Genomic DNA, 19740 nt, shown 5'->3' with positions numbered 1-19740 from the left:
ATCAGACTGAGCTCAGCCTCCCTGACCCAAACTTACTGTATCATAGTGTTTTATTATGGTCATTTTGTATCTGATCATGGGTTCTTTATGCATATCATCACGTGAGTACAATACAGCGATAGGAACTGACTATCATAAAAAACTAGGATGCATTCACTTTGCGTCTGGAAGATGCTGCCGACACTCAGACTATGTTTCTTGGACTGAATCAGCTCGTACTCCTTGGCAAGTTATCAGAAATTAGCTAGTCGTAATGCAGGTGCTCTTGAAGGACCTGTTATATTAGTAACATGCCAGCCCTATGTGTAAATGCCAGAAAAAAACACCATACGTAGAGCATCTGATTTGTTTGGATAAAAATACAGTAGCCCTAATAGTGTCATGGCATCAAAAGTGTAGAAAAAGGCTCACATGGCAGAATTTTGGTGGGGGAAATTAAAATAAAAAACAATGCAGAAAGTGCAGTTTAAAAAAAAAAAAGTGGGAGAAACCACACTTGTGAATATTACTCCTTCTCAGACCTTGTAGCTTAGTGTCAGAATGTGAATTAAGAGATGCTTTGCATCTTTACCTTTATACCTTGTCTACGGTTAGAAGCATGGAGGCAAGTAAGCTTACCCTCCCACAGGCTGAGTAAAGCCGCTTCCAGGGAACAGGATTCTAAATATGCTGAAAAGGTAAATGAATTTGCTTATTTAATACATAACTGTTGCTGATTAACCTATTTTATATGTAAAGAATTGCGTTTATATGTCCCTTTTTCTTTTTTAAAGAGGATCAGTCACCTCAAAATGCAATGTAAACTGCAGGCAATAGAGCAGGAGGAGCTGAGCAAATTGGTCTATAGTTTTATGGGAAAAGATGCAGTAAAACGCGTAATACATGTATAGCTCTAGTTTTTCTGACTTCAGTTGTACACAGGGAGGTCTTATCAGGGATTATTGTTAAATTGAGCGAAACTGCACCATTGTCGAGCAGTGTAAAAGCAGTGAACGATAGAGCCACAATCGGTAGATTTCTCGTTGGTTTGATTGTGTGAACACACATCGTTGGACGTTAACGATTTCATACGTGTAAACGCACGATCACAGACTATTACACCATGGGTGTGTGTAAGCACACCACTCAAATTTCACTTTGACTGTAATGCAAACTGTGGCTTTTACACTATGGATTATGCAATTGAAATTAAGATTTTGTGAACGATAATCTGCACGTCTAAAGGGTCACTGTTAAAATGTTCACTTCATCAAGAAACTATTAGTTTGCCGCTCAATTGTACCGATCATCGCACCGATCGCCTTGTGTAAAGGTACCTTAAAAGGATTATACAACCCCTAAATGCCCCCCAAAATGCCTGAGCACCACATACAGGTTATATCTAACCTGCTCCCTGAAACCCGCTTCTGCTGCCACTGCATCTCCCCATTGCGCTGATCAAAACATACAGGGGTCTAGATGGGCCAGCAGCCAATAGCAGGCCGTGACTGGAACTTGCCTCCCTAGTGTCACCCGCTGGCAGTGTGGCATGGAGGCGATCAGCCTGTGGCACTGCTGAGGTGTTAAGGAAGCCCAAGTTGCTTTGATGATGGCCTCAGCTCGTCTGCATTGTTGGGTCTGGTGTCTCATCTTCCTCTGTCCAATCAAGCACCGTGATACCATGGTTATTAACCCCTTCCAACATCTGCCGTAATAGTATGGCGAATGTTGGGTCTTTAAAGATGGCGCCCACTTTAGAGCGGAACGAGAGTCATAGCACCCAGGTAACTGCTGTTTCACACAGCAGACACCTGAGGTTAATGTCCGATGTCGGCGGTAATGCTAAGGGCAGACATTTAACCCCTCAAATGTGACCACTGCATCTTAAAGGCCTAAAACTCTGAAGCACACACTTGGTGGACAGGAACACCTCCTCCAGGCGGAGACTGGGGAAGGGGTTCCATGACAGTAATGAGCCAGAGCCTTATCCCATACAGTGAATGGCATAAATCAATAAAATCAAAATGAACGGTTTGCTGTTTTTTCATCACTTCACCTCCCCAAAAAATTTGAATCAAAAGTTATCAAAGTCATACACACCCTTAAATGGTATCAATAAAAACTACAGATCATCATTCAAAAAATGAGCCCTCACACAGTATCGTCGACAAAGCTGTAAAAAATAATTATATGGGCGTCCGAATATGACAAGGAAATGAAAAATATTTTCAAGTTTTTGTTTCTTTGATTAGTATTACAATTATATAAATATGGTATTGCTGTAATCGTACTGACCTGGTGAATGAAGAGCACAAGTCAGTTTTATCGCATAGTGAACACAGTAAAAACAAAGCCCATAATACTGTGGCAGAATTGTGCGTTTTTTCTTTTTTTCCAATTCCACCCCATGTGGAATTTTTTTTTTTTCCACCTTCCCTCTACACCCTATGCAATATTAAATGGTGCCATTAGAAAGTGCAACTTTTTTCTGCAAAAAAATAAAAAATAAGTTCTCATACGGCTATGTGAACAGAAAAATCAAACTGTTATGGCATAAAGAAGGCAGGAAGTGAAAAATGAAAAACTGGAAATTCTCTCCATCAGAAAGGTGTTAAACCAGATATTGGTACTTTTGGTGGTGTGGGCAGGTGCCACGTCCTGCTGGAAAATGAAATTAACATAAAGCTTGTCAGCAGAGGGAATCATGAAGTACTCAAAAATTTCCTGCTAGATGACTGGTGGACCAATACCAGCAGATGACATGGCTCCCCAAGCCATCACCTACTGGGGAAGCTTCAAACTGGAACTCAAGCAACTTTGATTGCGTGCCTCTCCACTCTTCCTCCAGACTCTGGGACCTTGATTTCCAATTGAAATGCAAAATCTACTTTAACCTGGAAACATGACTTTGGACCACGGAGCAACAGTCCAGGCCTTTTTCTCCTTAGCCCAGGTAAGACACTTCTGACATTGTCTTTGGGTCATGAGTGGCTTTACACAAGGAATGCAACAGTTGTAGCCCATGTCCTGGATATGTCTGTGTGTGGTGGCTCTTGAAGCACTGACTCCAGCCACAGTCCACTCCTTGTGAATCTCCCCCACATTCTCGAATAGCCTTTTCTTGACAATCCTTTCAAACCTGCGTTATTCCTGTATGCGCAGCTTTTTCTTCCACACCTTTTTTCTTCCACTCAACTTTCCAGCCAGCTACATGGCCCTAATTAATCATGCCTTCACTCCAGAATTCTGACTTGGAAAAGTCGCAAAATGGGACTTTTGCGACTTTGGGCTCACGTGCGCTACTTATTGCAGTTTTACACCACCCACTCCAGTTTTTAAATCAGTGGGAACGTGGGCATGGGTTAGCTATGTTACAGAGTTTAACTCTAGATCATTGAGACTTAAAAAATAAAAAGTCAGTCTTACTTCAGTAGTAGGGTGGAGTAGGAAAACAGGTGTTATGTTTAAGGATAAGACAAATTTTTCAAACATGAGACATTTGATAAATATGGCATAAAGAAGCCAACGCAGACTCAGGCAAAACTGGTTTCAAATATTCCTCTCATGATAATTCCAGCCCTCCCACAGTAGTATACAATATTCTAATTTTCTGATATACTGGGGGAGATAAAGGGAAACAACCAGTCAGATTCTACCTTTTCATTTTTCAGAGCTCCTTTGGAAAAAGAAATGTGGAATCTGATTGTTTGCTATGAGCAACTAAGCCATCCTCCCTTTATACCAGTTTTGATAAATCTCCCTTACTGATTGGGTTTTCATTAGCTGTAAGCCATAATCCTCAACAAAAAAAGAAATAAACGCTTGAGATAGATAACTCTGTATGTAATGAAGCTATAGAATCAGTTTCACTTTTTGAATTTACTGAAATTAACTTTTCGACGATATTCTAATACCTCTAAAAGCACATGTAAATGAATGACTTACAATTTTTGCTGAAAATTTTCACACAAAACTACATCGGTACCAACTAAAATTTAAAATGACTAGTCACACAGAGCCCTTCTTTGCAGTCTTCAGTAGGAGCAGCACTGCAGTAACTAGATCTATCTACTATACCAGCGGTCAGCAACCTTCGGCACTCCAGCTGCTGTGAAACTACAATTCCCAGCATGCTCCATTCATTTCTATGGGGGTTCGGAGAAGAACAGAGTAAGTATGCATGCTGGGAGTTGTAGTTTCACAACACCTGGAGTGCCGGAGGTTGCCTACCCCTGTACTATACTATGGATGGGGTTGTGTAGTTCCAGCACTGAAGCTACTGCTGAACAGCAGATTGGCAGGGGTGTGAATTGTTTGACACCAATGTGATGTTTATACTAGGGATAAGTCATCAATTGTTAAATCCTTGAGAACCCTTTTAAGCACTCCTAGAGAACTATTTTAAGCAAACTTGGATGAACTTACTGTTTGGGCCTCCACTCGGCAAATGAGGTTCAATATAGATAAAGTTATGCACCTGGGGGCAAATAATACGCATGCAGCATATGTCCTAGGGGAGTAAAACTAGGAGAGTCAAGTTTGAGAAGGATCTTGGTGTATTAGTAGACCATAGACTAATAGCATGCAATGCCAGTCAGCTGCCTCGAAGGCCAACAGAATTTAGTTTTGTATTTAAAGAGGTATGGACTCGTGGGACAGGGATGTAAAATTGCCACTATACAAAGCATTTGTACAGCCTCACCTGGAATATGCAGTTCAGTTCTGGGCACCCGTCCACAAAAAGGATGCCCTGGAGTTAGAAAAAGTGCAAATGAGAGCAAACTCATAAAGGGCCTGGAAGATCTTGGCTATGAGCAAAGATTAAACAAATTTTAGCTTTGAAAAAAGACATCTGGGGGGGGGGGAGAGGTGAAGAGATAATTAACCTGTACAAATATATAAACGTACCATACAAAAAATATCAAGGGAAGCTTTTCGGTGTTAAATCCCCTCAAAAATCAAGGGGCCACTCCCTACAACCCATAAGAGGCGACAAGCATTCTTTACAGTAAAGGCTGTGAATTTCTTGAATAGCCTGCCGCAGGAGCACAGTTGGTCACAGCAAAAACAGTATAACATTGAGGCTAATGAAATCATGTTCTATCCACCCTTTCCCTTTTGGCCAAACCTTTTTTTTAAAGGAAGATGGACATTGAACCAGGAATTTGTTCCGTGGATCGATATAGCAGGATTATAGGTTGGACTTTTCTTTTCCAACCTTAACAACTATGTAAGATAGTGGCCAACTATTTCTCCTGACTCCTAGAAGGCCTTCATATTTGAACTGCTTGAGCATCCATTTAACTGCTGTTCATGAAAAGGGGCATAGATGTTGATGACGAGAACCTATCTCTGCCACTTTACAAATCACACACTGAGTATTGCATACAGTTCTGGGCTCCTATGCAAAAGAAAGACGTAGCAGAGTTAAAGAGGGTTCAGAGGAGGACAGCTAAAGTAATAACTGGAATGGGTGGACTATAGTACCCTTAAAGATTATCACAATTAGGGTTTAGTTAAGAAAAAAACATGATTCAGGGAAAATCGAATAACTATGTATAAATATATCGGGGGTCAGTACAGAAATCTCTCCCATGATCTGTTTACACCCAGGACTGTGATATTGACAATTGGACATCTTATACAACTAGGGAAAAGATTTCTCCACCAACGTAGAAGAGGATTCTTTAATGTAAGAGCAGTGAGACTATGGAACTCTCTGCCTGAGGAGGTGGTGATGGTGAACTCACTAAGAGTTCAACGGGTTTGGATGTATTTCTGATAAGTAATAATATTACGGGTTATAGTTACTAGATTGCTGGAGATTGGTAATTGATCCAGGGAGTTATTCTGATTGGACTAGGGAAGGAATGCGTTTTCCCCTTAAATGCATAAATGGGCTTCTAGCTCATGAGGTTTTTGCCTTCGTTAGGATCAATTTTGCATGACCAGCTTTTTTTTTCAGTCTTACAGACTGTTTTATGTAGGTGGAACCAGCATGTACAGTGAGGTCCATAAAGATTGGGACATCGACACAATTCTAACATTTTTGGCTCTATACACCACCACAACGGATTTAAATGAAACAAACAAGATGTGCTTTAACTGCAGGCTGTCAGCTTTAATTTGAACGTATTTACATCCAAATCAGGTGAACAGTGTAGGAATTACAACAGTTTCAGGTCAGGTGATTGACTTGGCCATTGCATAACATTACACTTCTTTCCCTTAAACTCTTTGGTTGCTTTTGCAGTATGCTTTGGGTCATTGTCCATCTGCACTGTGAAGCGCCGTCCAATGAGTTCTGAAGCATTTGGCTGAAGATGAGCAGATAATATTGCCCGAAACACTTCAGAATTCATCATGCTGCTTTTGTCAGCAGTTACATCATCAATAAATACAAGAGAACCAGTTCCATTGGCAGCCATACATGCCCACGCCATGACACTACCACCACCATGCTTCACTGATAAGGTGGTATGCTTAGGATCATGAGCAGTTCCTTTTCTTCTGCATACTCTTACCTTCACTCTGGTACTAGTTGATCTTGGTCTCATCTGTCCATAGGATGTTCCAGAACTGTAAAGGCTTTTTTTTTTTTTTATGTCGTTTGGCAAACTGTAATCTGTTCTTCCTGTTTTTGAGGCTCACCAATGGTTTACATCTTGTGGTGAACCCTCTGTATTCACTCTGGTGAAGTCTTCTCTTGATTGTGACTTTGACACACATACACCTATCTCCTGGAGAGTGTTCTTGATCTGGCCAACTGTTGTGAAGGGTGTTTTCTTCACCAGGGAAAGAATTCTTCAGTCATCCACCACAGATGTTTTCCATGGTCTTCCTGGTCTTTTGGTGTTGATTAGCTCACCGATGCGTTCCTTCTTTTTAAGAATGTTCCAAACAGTTGTTTTGGCCAAGCCTAATGTTTTTGCTATCTCTCTGATGGGTTTGTTTTTGTTTTTTCAGCCTAATGATGGCTTGCTTCACTGATAGCGACAGCTCTTTGGATCTCATCTTGAGAGTTGACAGCAACAGATTCCAAATGCAAATAGCACACTTGAAGTGAACTCTGGACCTTTTATCTGCTCATTGTAATTGGCATAATGAGGGAATAACACACACCTGGCCATGGAACTGCTGAGAAGCTAATTGTCCCATTACTTTTGGTCCCTTAACAAGTGGGAGGCACATATGCAAACTGTTGTAATTCCTACACCGTTCACCTGATTTGGATGTAAATACCCTCAAATTAAAGCTGACAGTCTGCAGTTAAAGCACATCTGGTTAGTTTCATTTCAAATCCATTGTGGTGGTGTATAGAGCCAAAAATGTTAGCATTGTGTCGATGTCCCAATATTTATGGACCTGACTATGTCAAGAATAGGGCTCCCTAAAGTCATACATGGTGAGGCTGGCAGCCTGAAGGAAAATGGAGAGGTAGACATAAATGTGTATGGCACTTTGCATTCACTTTTAAGGGAATTACAGAAATAACTGAGCAAGCGGATGTTTTCCCACAGAAAGAGATACGTGGCCACCTTCTCATTAATTCTCTGGCTCTGTTCTCGAGATCACGCCGATCACATTTCACCCGATGTCATGGTCAGTTGTGACCTTGGTGTCTGAGGGAGCTTTCTGCAGGAATGATGCACTCCTGAGGCCCGAACGACTCCCTCCGAGCAGTGATCAGAGAAGCAGTTAGTTTTTTGGTAGCCTTGAGCCTTTAGGAAGGATCGGCTACCCCAAATATGTTCCTATCGAGCCCCTCCTTGGAATCGCTGAAATTTTACTGACCCAGTGAATGAAAGTAACGTCAGTTTTACCGTATAGGGAACACCGTAAAAAAAAAAAAAAACTTAAACTGTCGGAACAAAACACAAGCCTTCCTACAGCTACGTGTACAGGGGAAAAAAAAGTTATGGCTCCAAGAAGGCAGGGAGTAAAAAATGGGAAGTTTCCCATTCAGGAAAGTTAAGTGCCTATGTTGAACAAAAAAAAATAGAAGTTAAGTACCTAAACACAAGAAATTAAGCTGTTCGGGAAGATCTTTTTCAAATTCCCACTAAGTGAGTTCAGAGTGGAGAATTGTTGCATAGAACAACTTTCCCTTTTGAACACCCAGCACTTCAATATATTACAAGTGCTGTTGATTTCAAAATGAACAGTGTAATGCATTTACTGTTGGAAAATTGTACACCCTACCAGGCTTCCCACACATTACCTTTTATGTCCCTTTCACTTTGGTTGGTCCATTCTTGTGTGACCTGAGTTACTCATGCTGCTTTCATTTTAAGACGTGAGGGTTGAGTGCGTCTCCCTTAACGAATGTTAAAGGACCAAATGAGAAGGAATTGTCAAACGGGAAAAAAACACCTTTTTATGGCTTTTTTATTTATTGGTCCGTCATCTTGGTGTCACCCGATCATGATTTCATAAATGTTCTTTAAATGTTTAACAGCTGGTATAGCTTAGGGGCTGTTCACATCTGCATTGTGTGCCTTTGTCAAGGTTTCTATTACTTTTGACTGCTAGAATGGAGCACCATGCATTGCTATTCTTAGTCCAAATGATGATGAACCATGACCAACCCCAGGTTCTGTTTATCGCAGCATTGTTATAAATGCAAATCATACTAGTCTGAAAGCCTAAATCAGAAGAACTGCCAACAGTACCCTTTTTATAGTAATTTAAAGGGGATGTTCATTTTCGTCAGACCTTTTGGACTGAATTCCCCACAGGTCCGGACCTTTTGGAAGGAAGCCTACCATGTATTAACATCTGGTTTGATGCTGCTACTGCAAATGACTGGTCACGGCTCCTGCCTTTGCTAATGATAGTGGGTCACATGACACGGCAGTGAGCAGTTAAAGGGGTTCTCTGGGAATTAAGAAAATTAAAATACTTCAATATTACTTTATTATAAATATATTCCCAAATACCTTTATTTAGTTGTCTGCAGAGCAATCTTTAGGAGAAATAAAATGGCCACCGCCCTATTAACACAAACAAAACCTGTCCTTATCACACAGCAGGACAAGTTACCTCAGAGCAGTGAGGTAAATATCTGCCTCATCCTCCTCTTTGCTCTGCTTGTCAGGGATTATGATCCTGAATATAGTTTAATATGATCTTCAGCTGAAACTCTGGGGGAATGGAGTTCATGAGGAAACATGAAGTACAGAGAGGAGGTGAAGGTGATGAGCAGCAGACTCCATTACCACAGTCTGTCCTCTCTACTTCATGTCTCCTTATGAACTCCATTCCCCCAGAGATTCAACTGAAGATCTTCTATATTCTGGATCATAATCCCTGACAATCTGAGCAGAGAGGAGGATGAGGCAGCTCTTTAGCTCAGTGTTGTGAAGTAACTTTTCCTCATGTATGATTAAGACAGGTTTTGAGTGTACTAATAGAGCGGCAGCCATTTTATTTTTCCTAGTGATTGCTCCCCAGACAAAATGAGCTATTATAACTAATGAAAAGTATTTTGGAATAAAATTATAATAAGAAAATCTAAATACTTAAATATTACTTTAATTCCCGGAGAACCCCTTTAAGTATGCTTCAGGTCCTACTATGTGGTCGTGGGGATCTGCCCCGAAGATTATGAACCCCTTTAAGCTCATGAAATAATTTAGAGTGAACACTTGAGAAAAATGTGTTTTTACAATTTAAAAAAGTAAAGCTATAGCGAGCACCCCTTCTGGGCTCTAAATACACTAGCGGAAAATGAATAAACAACATCTGAAAACATTTATGTAGTTGAGCTGAGATTGATGAACTATAAACTGCTAGTGGTACTTGATGAATTATCATGCATCCAAGGTGGTTCACCCCTTTTTTTTTTTTTTGGGCAGGGTATAAATTGAGGCAGGGTCACTTTAATACTGGGTGGCATCTTCTCTTGCTGTGATACTGTCTGCCAGTCTGACATGGTCATACAGATGCTGGATCTCTTTCTGTGATGGGTCAATCCAAACTCTTCAACCTTGAGCCGGTGGTTTTTGGCTACTGTGCATGGGGGATCAGTCACTCTGTCCAGTTCCAGACATTCTCAATGCAGAAGAAATCTGGCAATCGACCTGGCCAGGGGAGCTACTGGATACCATGAAGAGCATCTTTTGTAGTGCAGCGAGTGTTATCTTGTTGGAGCACAACGTCTTTTCAGTCAATAAAGGCAGTAGGGTTCTATGATGCTCTGGACATACTAAAAGCTTATCAATGTTCCCTCCAAGAATACTAGACAGGATCGGCCATGGTAGCTAATGGCACACTGCATAACACCTGGTGGTGTTCCTGTGTCTCTCTGCACTATGCATGATGGCAGTAGGTGCTTTCCAGCCCTCCTGTGAACTTTGATGCGGCCATCATTAGTACCAAGGCAAACTTTCTTTTATCACTGAACGCGATTGTTTGCTATACATGCTTCCAATAGGCTCTCACAGCTCTAGTGCAAGTGCTCTTGGTGATGAGAGGTCAGTGATAAACAAGTTAGTGGAGTGTGTGAATGCAGTCCTGCTTCAAGTAAATGGTTTCTTATTGTTGAACCATTTTGTTATGCAGTGGCTGTCCTTTGAGAAGTAGCAGCTCTTATATGGCAAGCTTGGTGTGCATCTGTCTGTCTTAATCACCCAGAACCTTTTTTAAGTGTGTGCCCTTCTCTGACCACTGCCAACACCACGGATGCCCTACAGAAACTTCTCATCCTACTCTTTCCAAGATTTGACAGATGGACCATCCAGCTTCTGGAAGTCTCACTATATGGCCCTTTTCAAAGTCTAACTGCACGAATGGTACATGCCTTCATCTAGTAGGCATAGTGAACACTTCAACACCCAATCAGCAGCCCTGTTAGGGAAGATAAAAAAAATTGATGCCTGACAGAAGAAAAGTATGTGCAGCTTCTGTATGTAAAATAAGGATCTTAGAGCTTTGATCAGTATGGGTGCATCTCAGTAAATTTGAATATCATAGAGTTTAATTTATTTCAGTAATTCAATCCAAAATTTTAAACTCCATATAAGGGCTCATTCAGACGGCCGTATGCTATCCGCAAAAATGTGGATCCGTTTTTTTTGCGGATTAGATGCTGACCCATTCACTTCTATGGGGCCCTTTTCTATTCCACGGTTCCGCAAAACAAATGAAACATGTCCTATACTTGCCTGTGAAAATCAAGACATGGCCCCATTGATGTCTATGGGTCCGCAAAAATACTGAATGCTATCAATTTTTTTGTGTATCCGTTTTTTTGCGGATCCACAAAAAAACTGATAGCATTCAGTATTTTTGCGGACAGCATACGGCCGTCTGAATGAGCCCTAATACAGATTCATTACACAGAGGGCTCTATTTCAAGCATTTATTTAGTTGGTGTTAATGAATGTGGCTTACAGCTAATGAAAACACAAAAGTCAGTGTCTTAGAAAATTAGAATATTGTGAAAGTCAGTATTGTAGACTCATGGTGTAACGCTCTAATCAGCTAATTAACACACAACACCTGCAAAGGTTTCCTAAGCCTTTAAGGGCTCTTTCACACGAGCGGATCCTGTGCGTGGAATCCACTGTGTGAAAGAGTGTCAAGTCCCGCTCTGGACAGCAGAGACACGGAGCATTAACATGATTTATAATGCTCCGTGCCTCTCTGTGACCTTTTTACTACAAAATCATACTTTATCTCACAGTGATTTTGTAGTAAAAAGATCACAGAGAGGCACGGAGCATTCTCAATCATATTAATGCTCTGTGTCTCTGCTGTCTGGAACAGGGCTTGGCTCTCACGCAGCAGATTATCAGCACAGCATCCGCTTGTGTGAAAGAGCCCTAATTGGTTCCTCAGTCTGGTCCAGTAGGCTACACAATCATAGGGAAGACTGTCATTGACACCCACCACAAGAAGGGAAAGCCACAAAAGGTTCATTGCTAAAGAAGCTGGCTGTTCAGAGTGCTGTATCCAAACATTAATGGACAGTTGAGTGGAAGGAAAAAGTGCTTCAAGAGCCATCACACCCAGACTTATGCTGGACTTGGGCTTCAACTGTTGCATTCCTTGTCAAGCCGCTCACGACAGAGACTGTGTCAGAAACATCTTACCTGGTTAAGGAGAAAAAGGACTGTACTGTTGCTCCGTGGTCCAAAGTCCTGTTTTCAGGAAATCAAGGTCCCAGAGTCTAGAGGAAGAGTGGAGAGGCACAGAGTTTAACTTGCTTGAGGTACAGTGTGAAGTTTCCACAGTCTGTGATTGTTTGTGGAGCCATGTCATCTGCTGGTGTTGGTTCACTATGTTATATCAAGTCCAAAGTCAGAACAACCGTCTAGCAGGAAATTTTAAAGCACTTCGTGCTTCCTTCTGCTGAAATGGAGATATTCTATTGAGTGCATATATTGTACCTACTTTTCAGTAGGCCAACATTTCTGTATTAAAAATCATTCTTTTTAAGTTGGTTTTATATAATCAAATTTTCTGAGAAACTGACTTTTGGGTTTTCATTAGCTGTAAGCCATAATCATTAAAGGGGTTCTGCACTTTGTTTAAACTGATGATCTATCCTCTGGATAGATCATCCGCATCTGATCGGTGGGGGTCCGACACCCGGGGCCCTCGCCGATCAGCTGTTTGAGATGAGAAGGCAGCCGGCCGGCCCAGTGACATCACAACTAGTACCACTGGCCTGGGCGGGGCTAAGCTCCATTCAAGTGAACAAAGCTTAGCCCCGCCCAGGCCAGTGATACTAGTCGTGACGTCACTGGGCCAGCGGTAAATAGTGAGAAGACAGCTAATCAGCGGGGGTCCCGGGTGTCGGACCCCCGCTGATCAGATGCTGATCTATCCAGAGGACAGATCATCAGTTTAAACAAAGTGCAGAACCCCTTTTAACATTAAAAGAAATGCTTGAAATAGATCATTCTGTGTGTAATGAATTTATATAATGTATGAGTTTCACCTTTTGAATTTAATTACTGAAATTAACTCTTCGATGATCTTCTAATTTATTTAGATGCACCTGTATACTGCTCTGGACTTCCTTTCTCATACTTCTAGGCCCTATCTTAATTCTTGCCCCTATCCTTCGAACACATGGTGTGTAAGAGACTGTTTATGCTCGCAGCACACAGATCTAGGACTCAGAATACACGTCGTGACAACATAGAGGAGAAAATAATTACAGGTCATAGAAGACCGTATATGGGAGAGAGGTAGAGTTTGAGAGGAAAGATCCACAACACAAGGACACATTGATTACAGCAAGCCCTGAATGGAGTAGGGGCCTTTGTACTGAGTTCAGAAACACTGGGAGCCAGATAATGAAGACACACACCCACTTCCTGCAGTCCATCTGTTTCGCTAAGGACAGGATTTACTTAGTAACAGGGAGTGGACACCTAGTAGCAGAGATTTCAGAGGTGTTTATAGGGTGGATAACATGATTTTTAATCTGTCAATTTAAAGATTTGCTCAGGTTCACCTAAAGTGGTCTTTGAGAAGAAGTGGTTATTAATGCAATAGTTTTTACAATTTGAATGTTTTCCATTTCCCTGGGTCAAACTTGATCAATATTTGCCTGTTTGTGTTACCTACCACCACTTAACTTGTCTGCCACTATTTATGGTAACTATACTGTATGAAGCAACCAAGGTCAGTGGTTTGTTAAGGGGCTTTTACAGTGCCACAATATCAGTGAGATCACTGCTAACAAGCGTTTGTCGAACTGCTCGTTAGCGTTAACGCTAGCAATAATCCTCTCGTTCATTGGGTAATTGTTTGTTTTTTCTTCTTTTTTTCTTTCAAGTGGTCATCTAAATCGTTTGCTGGCAGCAGATCGTGCCGTCTAAATAGCATTCTACTGCCGGCAAACAGTGGTTGTGTATGGGGACAAGCGATGACATTAGTGATCATTCCTCCCCATACTGTGGAAAAGATCGCTTCATGTAATAGCAGCACTCTCCTTCACTGATGAGCAGGCAATTGTCAGGAAGGAACACTTCCTTCCCAACAATTGTCTGCTCAATTGTGGTGTAAAGGGACCTTTATTGTTCTGACACAATCTATTCAGGAATGGACATCGCACTCTAAAATTACATTATTTTTCTGTTTGTGTATATATATAATTTTTATTGCAAACATGTAATAAGCATTACTACTATAATTAACCTTTATTACCAATTCTAAAGAAAAACCTAAGGGTTAAATTGGAAGATTAAATCCTAGCCATGAAATTTAGCCTGTCCTTCCCAAAAAATCTTTACAGAGCACATGTTTTCTGCGGGTTTCTACAATTTTTTCCTTATACTGCTCACTTTTGCTTTACAGTTTCTCCCCTACTGATAATAAATTTGCCACCTGTTCTGATGACGGTACAGTTAGAATTTGGGACTTTCTTCGTTGCCATGAAGAGAGAATTCTACGAGGTAGGTTTGTTTGTAGTTCAACGTTTTATTTTCTTCCAGAATATCAGCTTGTCCATTGCAGTTATTAGTATCATATGTCATGTATGTGTCAAAATTGAGCACATTATAATGTTCGAGGCCCTTAGCATATCTTTTCATTTACATTTTTGGGGATTAGGGGAATTTTTGCAAATTAAATTAAAACTTTGTCTGCCGGTATTAAAATGGCAAAAGAATTGATAGTAACCATTTTTCTTCCCTGGCACACTCTATAGCATGCTTCAGTGCTGCCCAATGATGTTTTTGGGTGCAGCAGTGACCTCCTGTGCACACCACGTCACCACAGCAGCTAATCGATGGCCTCAGCAGTTACATGCCTTATGCTGCTGAGGCCAGTGATTGGCTGCATAGTGATGTGGTATGTATGGAATGTCAACGCTGCAGGACCGAAGGGCAATGGTGGAAGTGGCAAGGGAGAAGAGTGGTATCACTTTAGATATTTTAGTATATTTACTGCTGCAGACAAGAGTGGTTGGGTAATTTGAGGTTATCCATTCACAGGATAGGGGATAACTATAACACCAGTGTGGGTTTTGCCGCTGGGACCCCCACTATCTGAAGAACATGGGCCCCATATCCTGAAGGGTCCCTGCATGAACACACCTGCTACTCTATTTGTCTCTGACAACTGCCAGGAATAGCTGAGTGCTGTACTCAACCTTTCTCCGGCAGTCACATAGAAATGGAGCAGCAATGCACATGCTCCATCTGCCACGCCATTAATTTTGGTAGTACCTTCGAAATACAGGGTCCAAATTCTTGTGATCTGTGAAGGTCCCAGTTGTAGGAACTCCACCAATATAATTGTTATCCCCAATCCTGTGGATAGGGGATAACTTGAAATTACGGCAATACCCCTAAGGTTAGTCAGTTATGTTTTGCCATAGAAATTTATTGTACACCAGGGAATAGGCCATAAACAATTCTTTCACACCGGAGAATTTTGCATGATTTGATTGCTAACATGAAGTGTTTGATGTTTGGGACAGCTTATACTGTTCCACTGATGACAAACTGAAAATGCTCTTTGCCTAAAAGTTACTATTAAAGTATATGGAGTAACTGAATTGATGATGCTCTGTGCTCACTTTCTCTATCAGGGTGAGTCCTAATCGCACCCATACTGCTGACTTTCACAATATTTCCATTATATGCCATCAGGGTTAGTCATTAAAAAATCGAGTCTATATCAACTCCGCAATAAGCAATAAAATGTTACTCAAATTGTATGTTTTCCCATTTGATATCTGAGTATACTGGTTGATTATACTTTTACTATACGGCTACAATGCAAATTGTTACTCTTTAGGACATGGTGCTGATGTTAAGTGTGTTGATTGGCACCCAACGAAAGGGCTTCTGGTCTCTGGAAGTAAAGACAGTCAACAGCCAATCAAATTTTGGGATCCCAAAAATGGTCAGAGTCTTGCAACACTGTAAGTAATCACATACTCTAAAAATTATTGTAACATTGAGTACTTGTGCTAGAAGTAATGTGTCACAAAGTACTGCAACAGCCAAACTGTGATTTGTCCTTTGGCCCCCAGTTCAGCCCTTTCCATACCTACCATAGAGGTCAATGAAGAGGTGGTTGCACTTGCACTCTAAGGCCCAAAATACTTTTTTTTTTTTTTTTCTCAAAGGACCCTGTAAATACTAATAATTCATTTTTTTTGCCTAATCTGTTCCTTTGTATCTAATTAGACACGCTCATAAGAATACAGTGATGGAGGTGAAGTGGAACTTGAATGGGAACTGGCTCCTCACTGCCTCACGGGATCATCTCTGTAAGCTTTTTGACATCCGTAATCTTCGAGAAGAGCTTCAGGTTTTCAGAGGACATAAAAAAGAGGCAACAGGTCAGGAGATATGTATGAGTGTTTGAGAGATGAGGGAGTTATGATCCAGCTTCCAGTTAAGTCATCCTAAGTTGACTCTTTTTATTGTAGCTGTTGCATGGCATCCGGTACATGAGGGCTTGTTTGCAAGTGGTGGTTCTGATGGCTCGCTGCTGTTCTGGAATGTTGGGTACGTATGATATGATATTCCTCTTGTCACTGGCTGTTTTCTTGTAACATTATGTGCAAAGTTTTTATATCCTTTTTTTTTATATTTCATTTTAAGTGTGGAGAAAGAAGTGGGAGGTATGGAGATTGCACATGAAGGAATGATCTGGAGTCTTGCCTGGCACCCCCTTGGCCATATTCTGTGTTCTGGATCTAATGATCACACCAGGTATTGCAAATCATGAAAGTTTTGCATGAGGTAGCTTCTTTGAGTATGCATTCTCATAAATTACTGTTTTCAATGTAGTAAATTCTGGACCAGAAATCGTCCTGGGGACAAAATGAGAGATCGCTATAATCTGAATCTTCTTCCTGGCATGTCAGAAGATGGTGTTGAATATGGTAACCACTTCTATATACAAGTAGTCATGCTCTCACCTTTGTTTTCATCTTCCTCCCTTAGGCAGTTATATTTTTGTAAAAATTCATTGTTTTGATATTTTATGTATACCGTAATTATACCTTCTTACAAGTAATCTGTATACTTTTTTAGATGATGTTGAGCCAAACAATCTAGCAGTTATCCCTGGCATGGGCATTCCAGAGCAGCTGAAAATGGCAATGGAACAAGAACAGATGGGTAATATATGAGAATGAGAATTGTTCATTTCTCCCATCTGCTCATCCTGTGTTGTTTAGCTGGTGTAAACAGTGTTATTTTATAGGGAAAGAAGAGGCTAATTCAGTGGAAATGACAATCCCGGGCTTGGACTGGGGAATGGATGAGGTGATGCAGAAGGATCAGAAAAAAGTCCCACAGAAGAAAGTTCCATATGCTAAACCTATTCCAGCTCAGTTTCAACAAGTTAGTCAAAAATGTTTTTTATTGAAATGTTTCCTGAAGATGCTTCTGTTATACAACTTTGTTATGTGAAGAACAGCTACCTGAAATGATGGGGTTGGCCTATGATCACGTTGAAAAATTTGATCTCACCGTAATCATATTGACCCACCAAATAAGGTAGTCATGTCCGTTTTTGCGCACAGTGAATGGCATATCTAGAAAACATTGGCATTGCGTTTCTTGGAGGAAACTGAAAAGAAAACCATAGAATTATTTTTCCTGTTTTTAATTTAAAAAATTTTTAGATTTGATTAGTGCTCGTAAAAGACATAGCTTGTCCCCAAAAAATAAGCCCTCATACAGCTGTGTGAAGGGAAAGTTAAAAAGTTATTGCGCTTGGAAAGCGGGGAGGAAAAGGTGAAAGCAAAAATTGGCCTGTTACTGAAGGGTCCCTTTGTGCCAGAGTGAGATGCGCCTAATTTATTAAGGGGTAGTCCCATCTCCATGCTAAGTTCTGCCCCTCCCATTAAGGCCCACCCAGTTTCTCACCACTTTGTGAAGCTTCATAAGTCGCAAATTATTGCGCATATATTGTGTGCACCATAATTTGACTTTTTTACTCTGCAATTGTGATGTTAAGTCATTAGTAAATGCCCCTCGCTATGTTTTTATTTTCATTGCTACTGGCGAAAACCAATTCCATGTCTTATTTTCAGATGCCAAAAGTTTTATTCTCTCCATTCATATCCACAGCTACAAAATTTGCAGGCTGAAGTTAGATGTAGCTTTTATGCCTGAGGAAAACAGGGCAAACTGCTGTCTTAACACCTTACTTTTTAACCCTGTAATTGTCATCTTATCCCTTATGCACAAAATACAGGATGAGTCTCTCAATTATCTAAACTTTTAAAATTCAGCGTATTCACTGTGTCTATAGAAAGTCTAAAATCCTCTTGTGAATTAATAATTTCAGGCCTGGCTGCAGAATAAAGTGCCCCTTATGCCCACTTCAGAAGCTGTCCCAGAACGGAAGGAAGAAGTAAAATCTGATGACAAGAAAAAGAATCAGGCTGAAATTGAACAGGAGATGGCAACTCTACAGTATACTAACCCCCAACTACTTGAGGTATATGTCAGATCCTACAACTCAGAATAGTATTTGTGTTTGGTGTATTGCTATGTTGACTGTAGCTGTGAATGCAGGTAACTTGATCTTGTAATATGTGGTAAACTAAAGAATAGGCAATTATCGGGACCAACCATTCTTTCCGATGGTTGCCTGCTTTTCAAATAAGGCGAGAGCTGGACTTGTTCCCATAATGAATTGTTTCTGGACAGAAATTAATTTTAGGTGCCACATCAACGATGCTTTCACTGAATGAATAAGCGTTTATCGGGTGATTTAATGGCATCTTTACACGGGTCAGTTATCGGAGTATGAGTTTATGCTTTAAGTTGCTTCCAGTAGCTCTGCACACTATTAGAACGGTGCCCCACTTCTATGATGGATCAGAGACTATTCCTTTTTAAAGGTTTTTTATTAGCCTAGCCATGTGTTTTTTTTTTTTTGTTTTTTTTTTTAAATATGATTTGTTAAAATATGCATAGCTTTAAGGTCTTGCTGTTGGGTCCAGTCCTCCTTTATAAACATTAGACTTTAGATTCTGGTCAGCCTACTTCAAAGGGTTAAAACTAGTGATGAGCAAATCTGTTCATACCGCTAAGGACAAATCCACCTCCACCATATTATTCATTTCATTAATGCGCTGCTAAAATGTATTCTTGCCAATTATACCAATTATTAAGATGGCCGCCGGTCTCGCGAGAACATCTTGTGAATGCGCCATTAGTGTGAGCAGCTACGCATGCACAAATATTCATCATTACGATTCTGGATTGTGGCACACTCCATAAATCCCAGGTTTGCATGCACAAATATTCATCATTACGATTCTGGATTGTGGCACACTCCATAAATCCCAGGTTCAAATTTGTAATAAAGTATATTAATAGTAATATATACTATTAAAGGGGTTGCCCGGGTTCATAGCTGAACCCGAACATACCCATATTTTTACCCAGGCAGCCCCCCTGACAAGAGCATCGGAGCAGTTTATGAATTGCGCAGGGCAAAGGCATTTTGTGGAGTTCCGGTGACGTACCGGGCTCTTCTTCGGGCTGCCAGGCGGAGTCTTCCGCCCAGCAGTGAGCCCGTTGATATCACTGGCACTGATGGGCGGGCTAGGGCAGCGCTAAAGCCCGCCCCATCAGAGCTGGTGACGTCATCGAACACACTGCTGGGCGGAAGCCAGTGTGTTTATAGTAAATAAAGAGCCCTTGCCCTGCGCGATCCTGCGCAGGGCAAGGGAGAGCATCGGAGCATGAACTGCTCCAAAGCTCAAGTCAGGGGGGTTGCCTGGGTGAAATTCTGGGTATGTCCGGGTTCAGCTCTGAACCCGGA

At 41.0% G+C, this 19740-nt stretch overlaps 1 protein-coding gene across 7 annotated transcripts in view; it reads left to right on the top strand.

Annotated features, from left to right (window-relative positions):
• The window catches only part of WDR33 (WD repeat domain 33), a 104916-nt gene that overhangs the window by 65233 nt on the left and 19943 nt on the right, over positions 1-19740 (top strand). For all 7 annotated transcript variants that reach the window (XM_040427971.1, XM_040427965.1, XM_040427968.1 and 4 more), the window contains exons 7-15: positions 14293-14390; positions 15739-15865; positions 16134-16288; positions 16379-16457; positions 16554-16664; positions 16743-16837; positions 16989-17075; positions 17161-17300; positions 18253-18405. In XM_040427971.1, coding sequence (XP_040283905.1) covers positions 14293-14390; positions 15739-15865; positions 16134-16288; positions 16379-16457; positions 16554-16664; positions 16743-16837; positions 16989-17075; positions 17161-17300; positions 18253-18405 — 1045 coding nt within the window. The remainder of the gene's footprint in view (positions 1-14292; positions 14391-15738; positions 15866-16133; positions 16289-16378; positions 16458-16553; positions 16665-16742; positions 16838-16988; positions 17076-17160; positions 17301-18252; positions 18406-19740) is intronic.

Source organism: Bufo bufo, chromosome 4, assembly GCF_905171765.1.
Source record: "Bufo bufo chromosome 4, aBufBuf1.1, whole genome shotgun sequence".
Lineage (NCBI taxonomy): Eukaryota > Metazoa > Chordata > Amphibia > Anura > Bufonidae > Bufo > Bufo bufo.
Note: the sequence above shows the minus strand (reverse complement) of the source record. Positions and strands in the feature narration are given on the sequence as shown.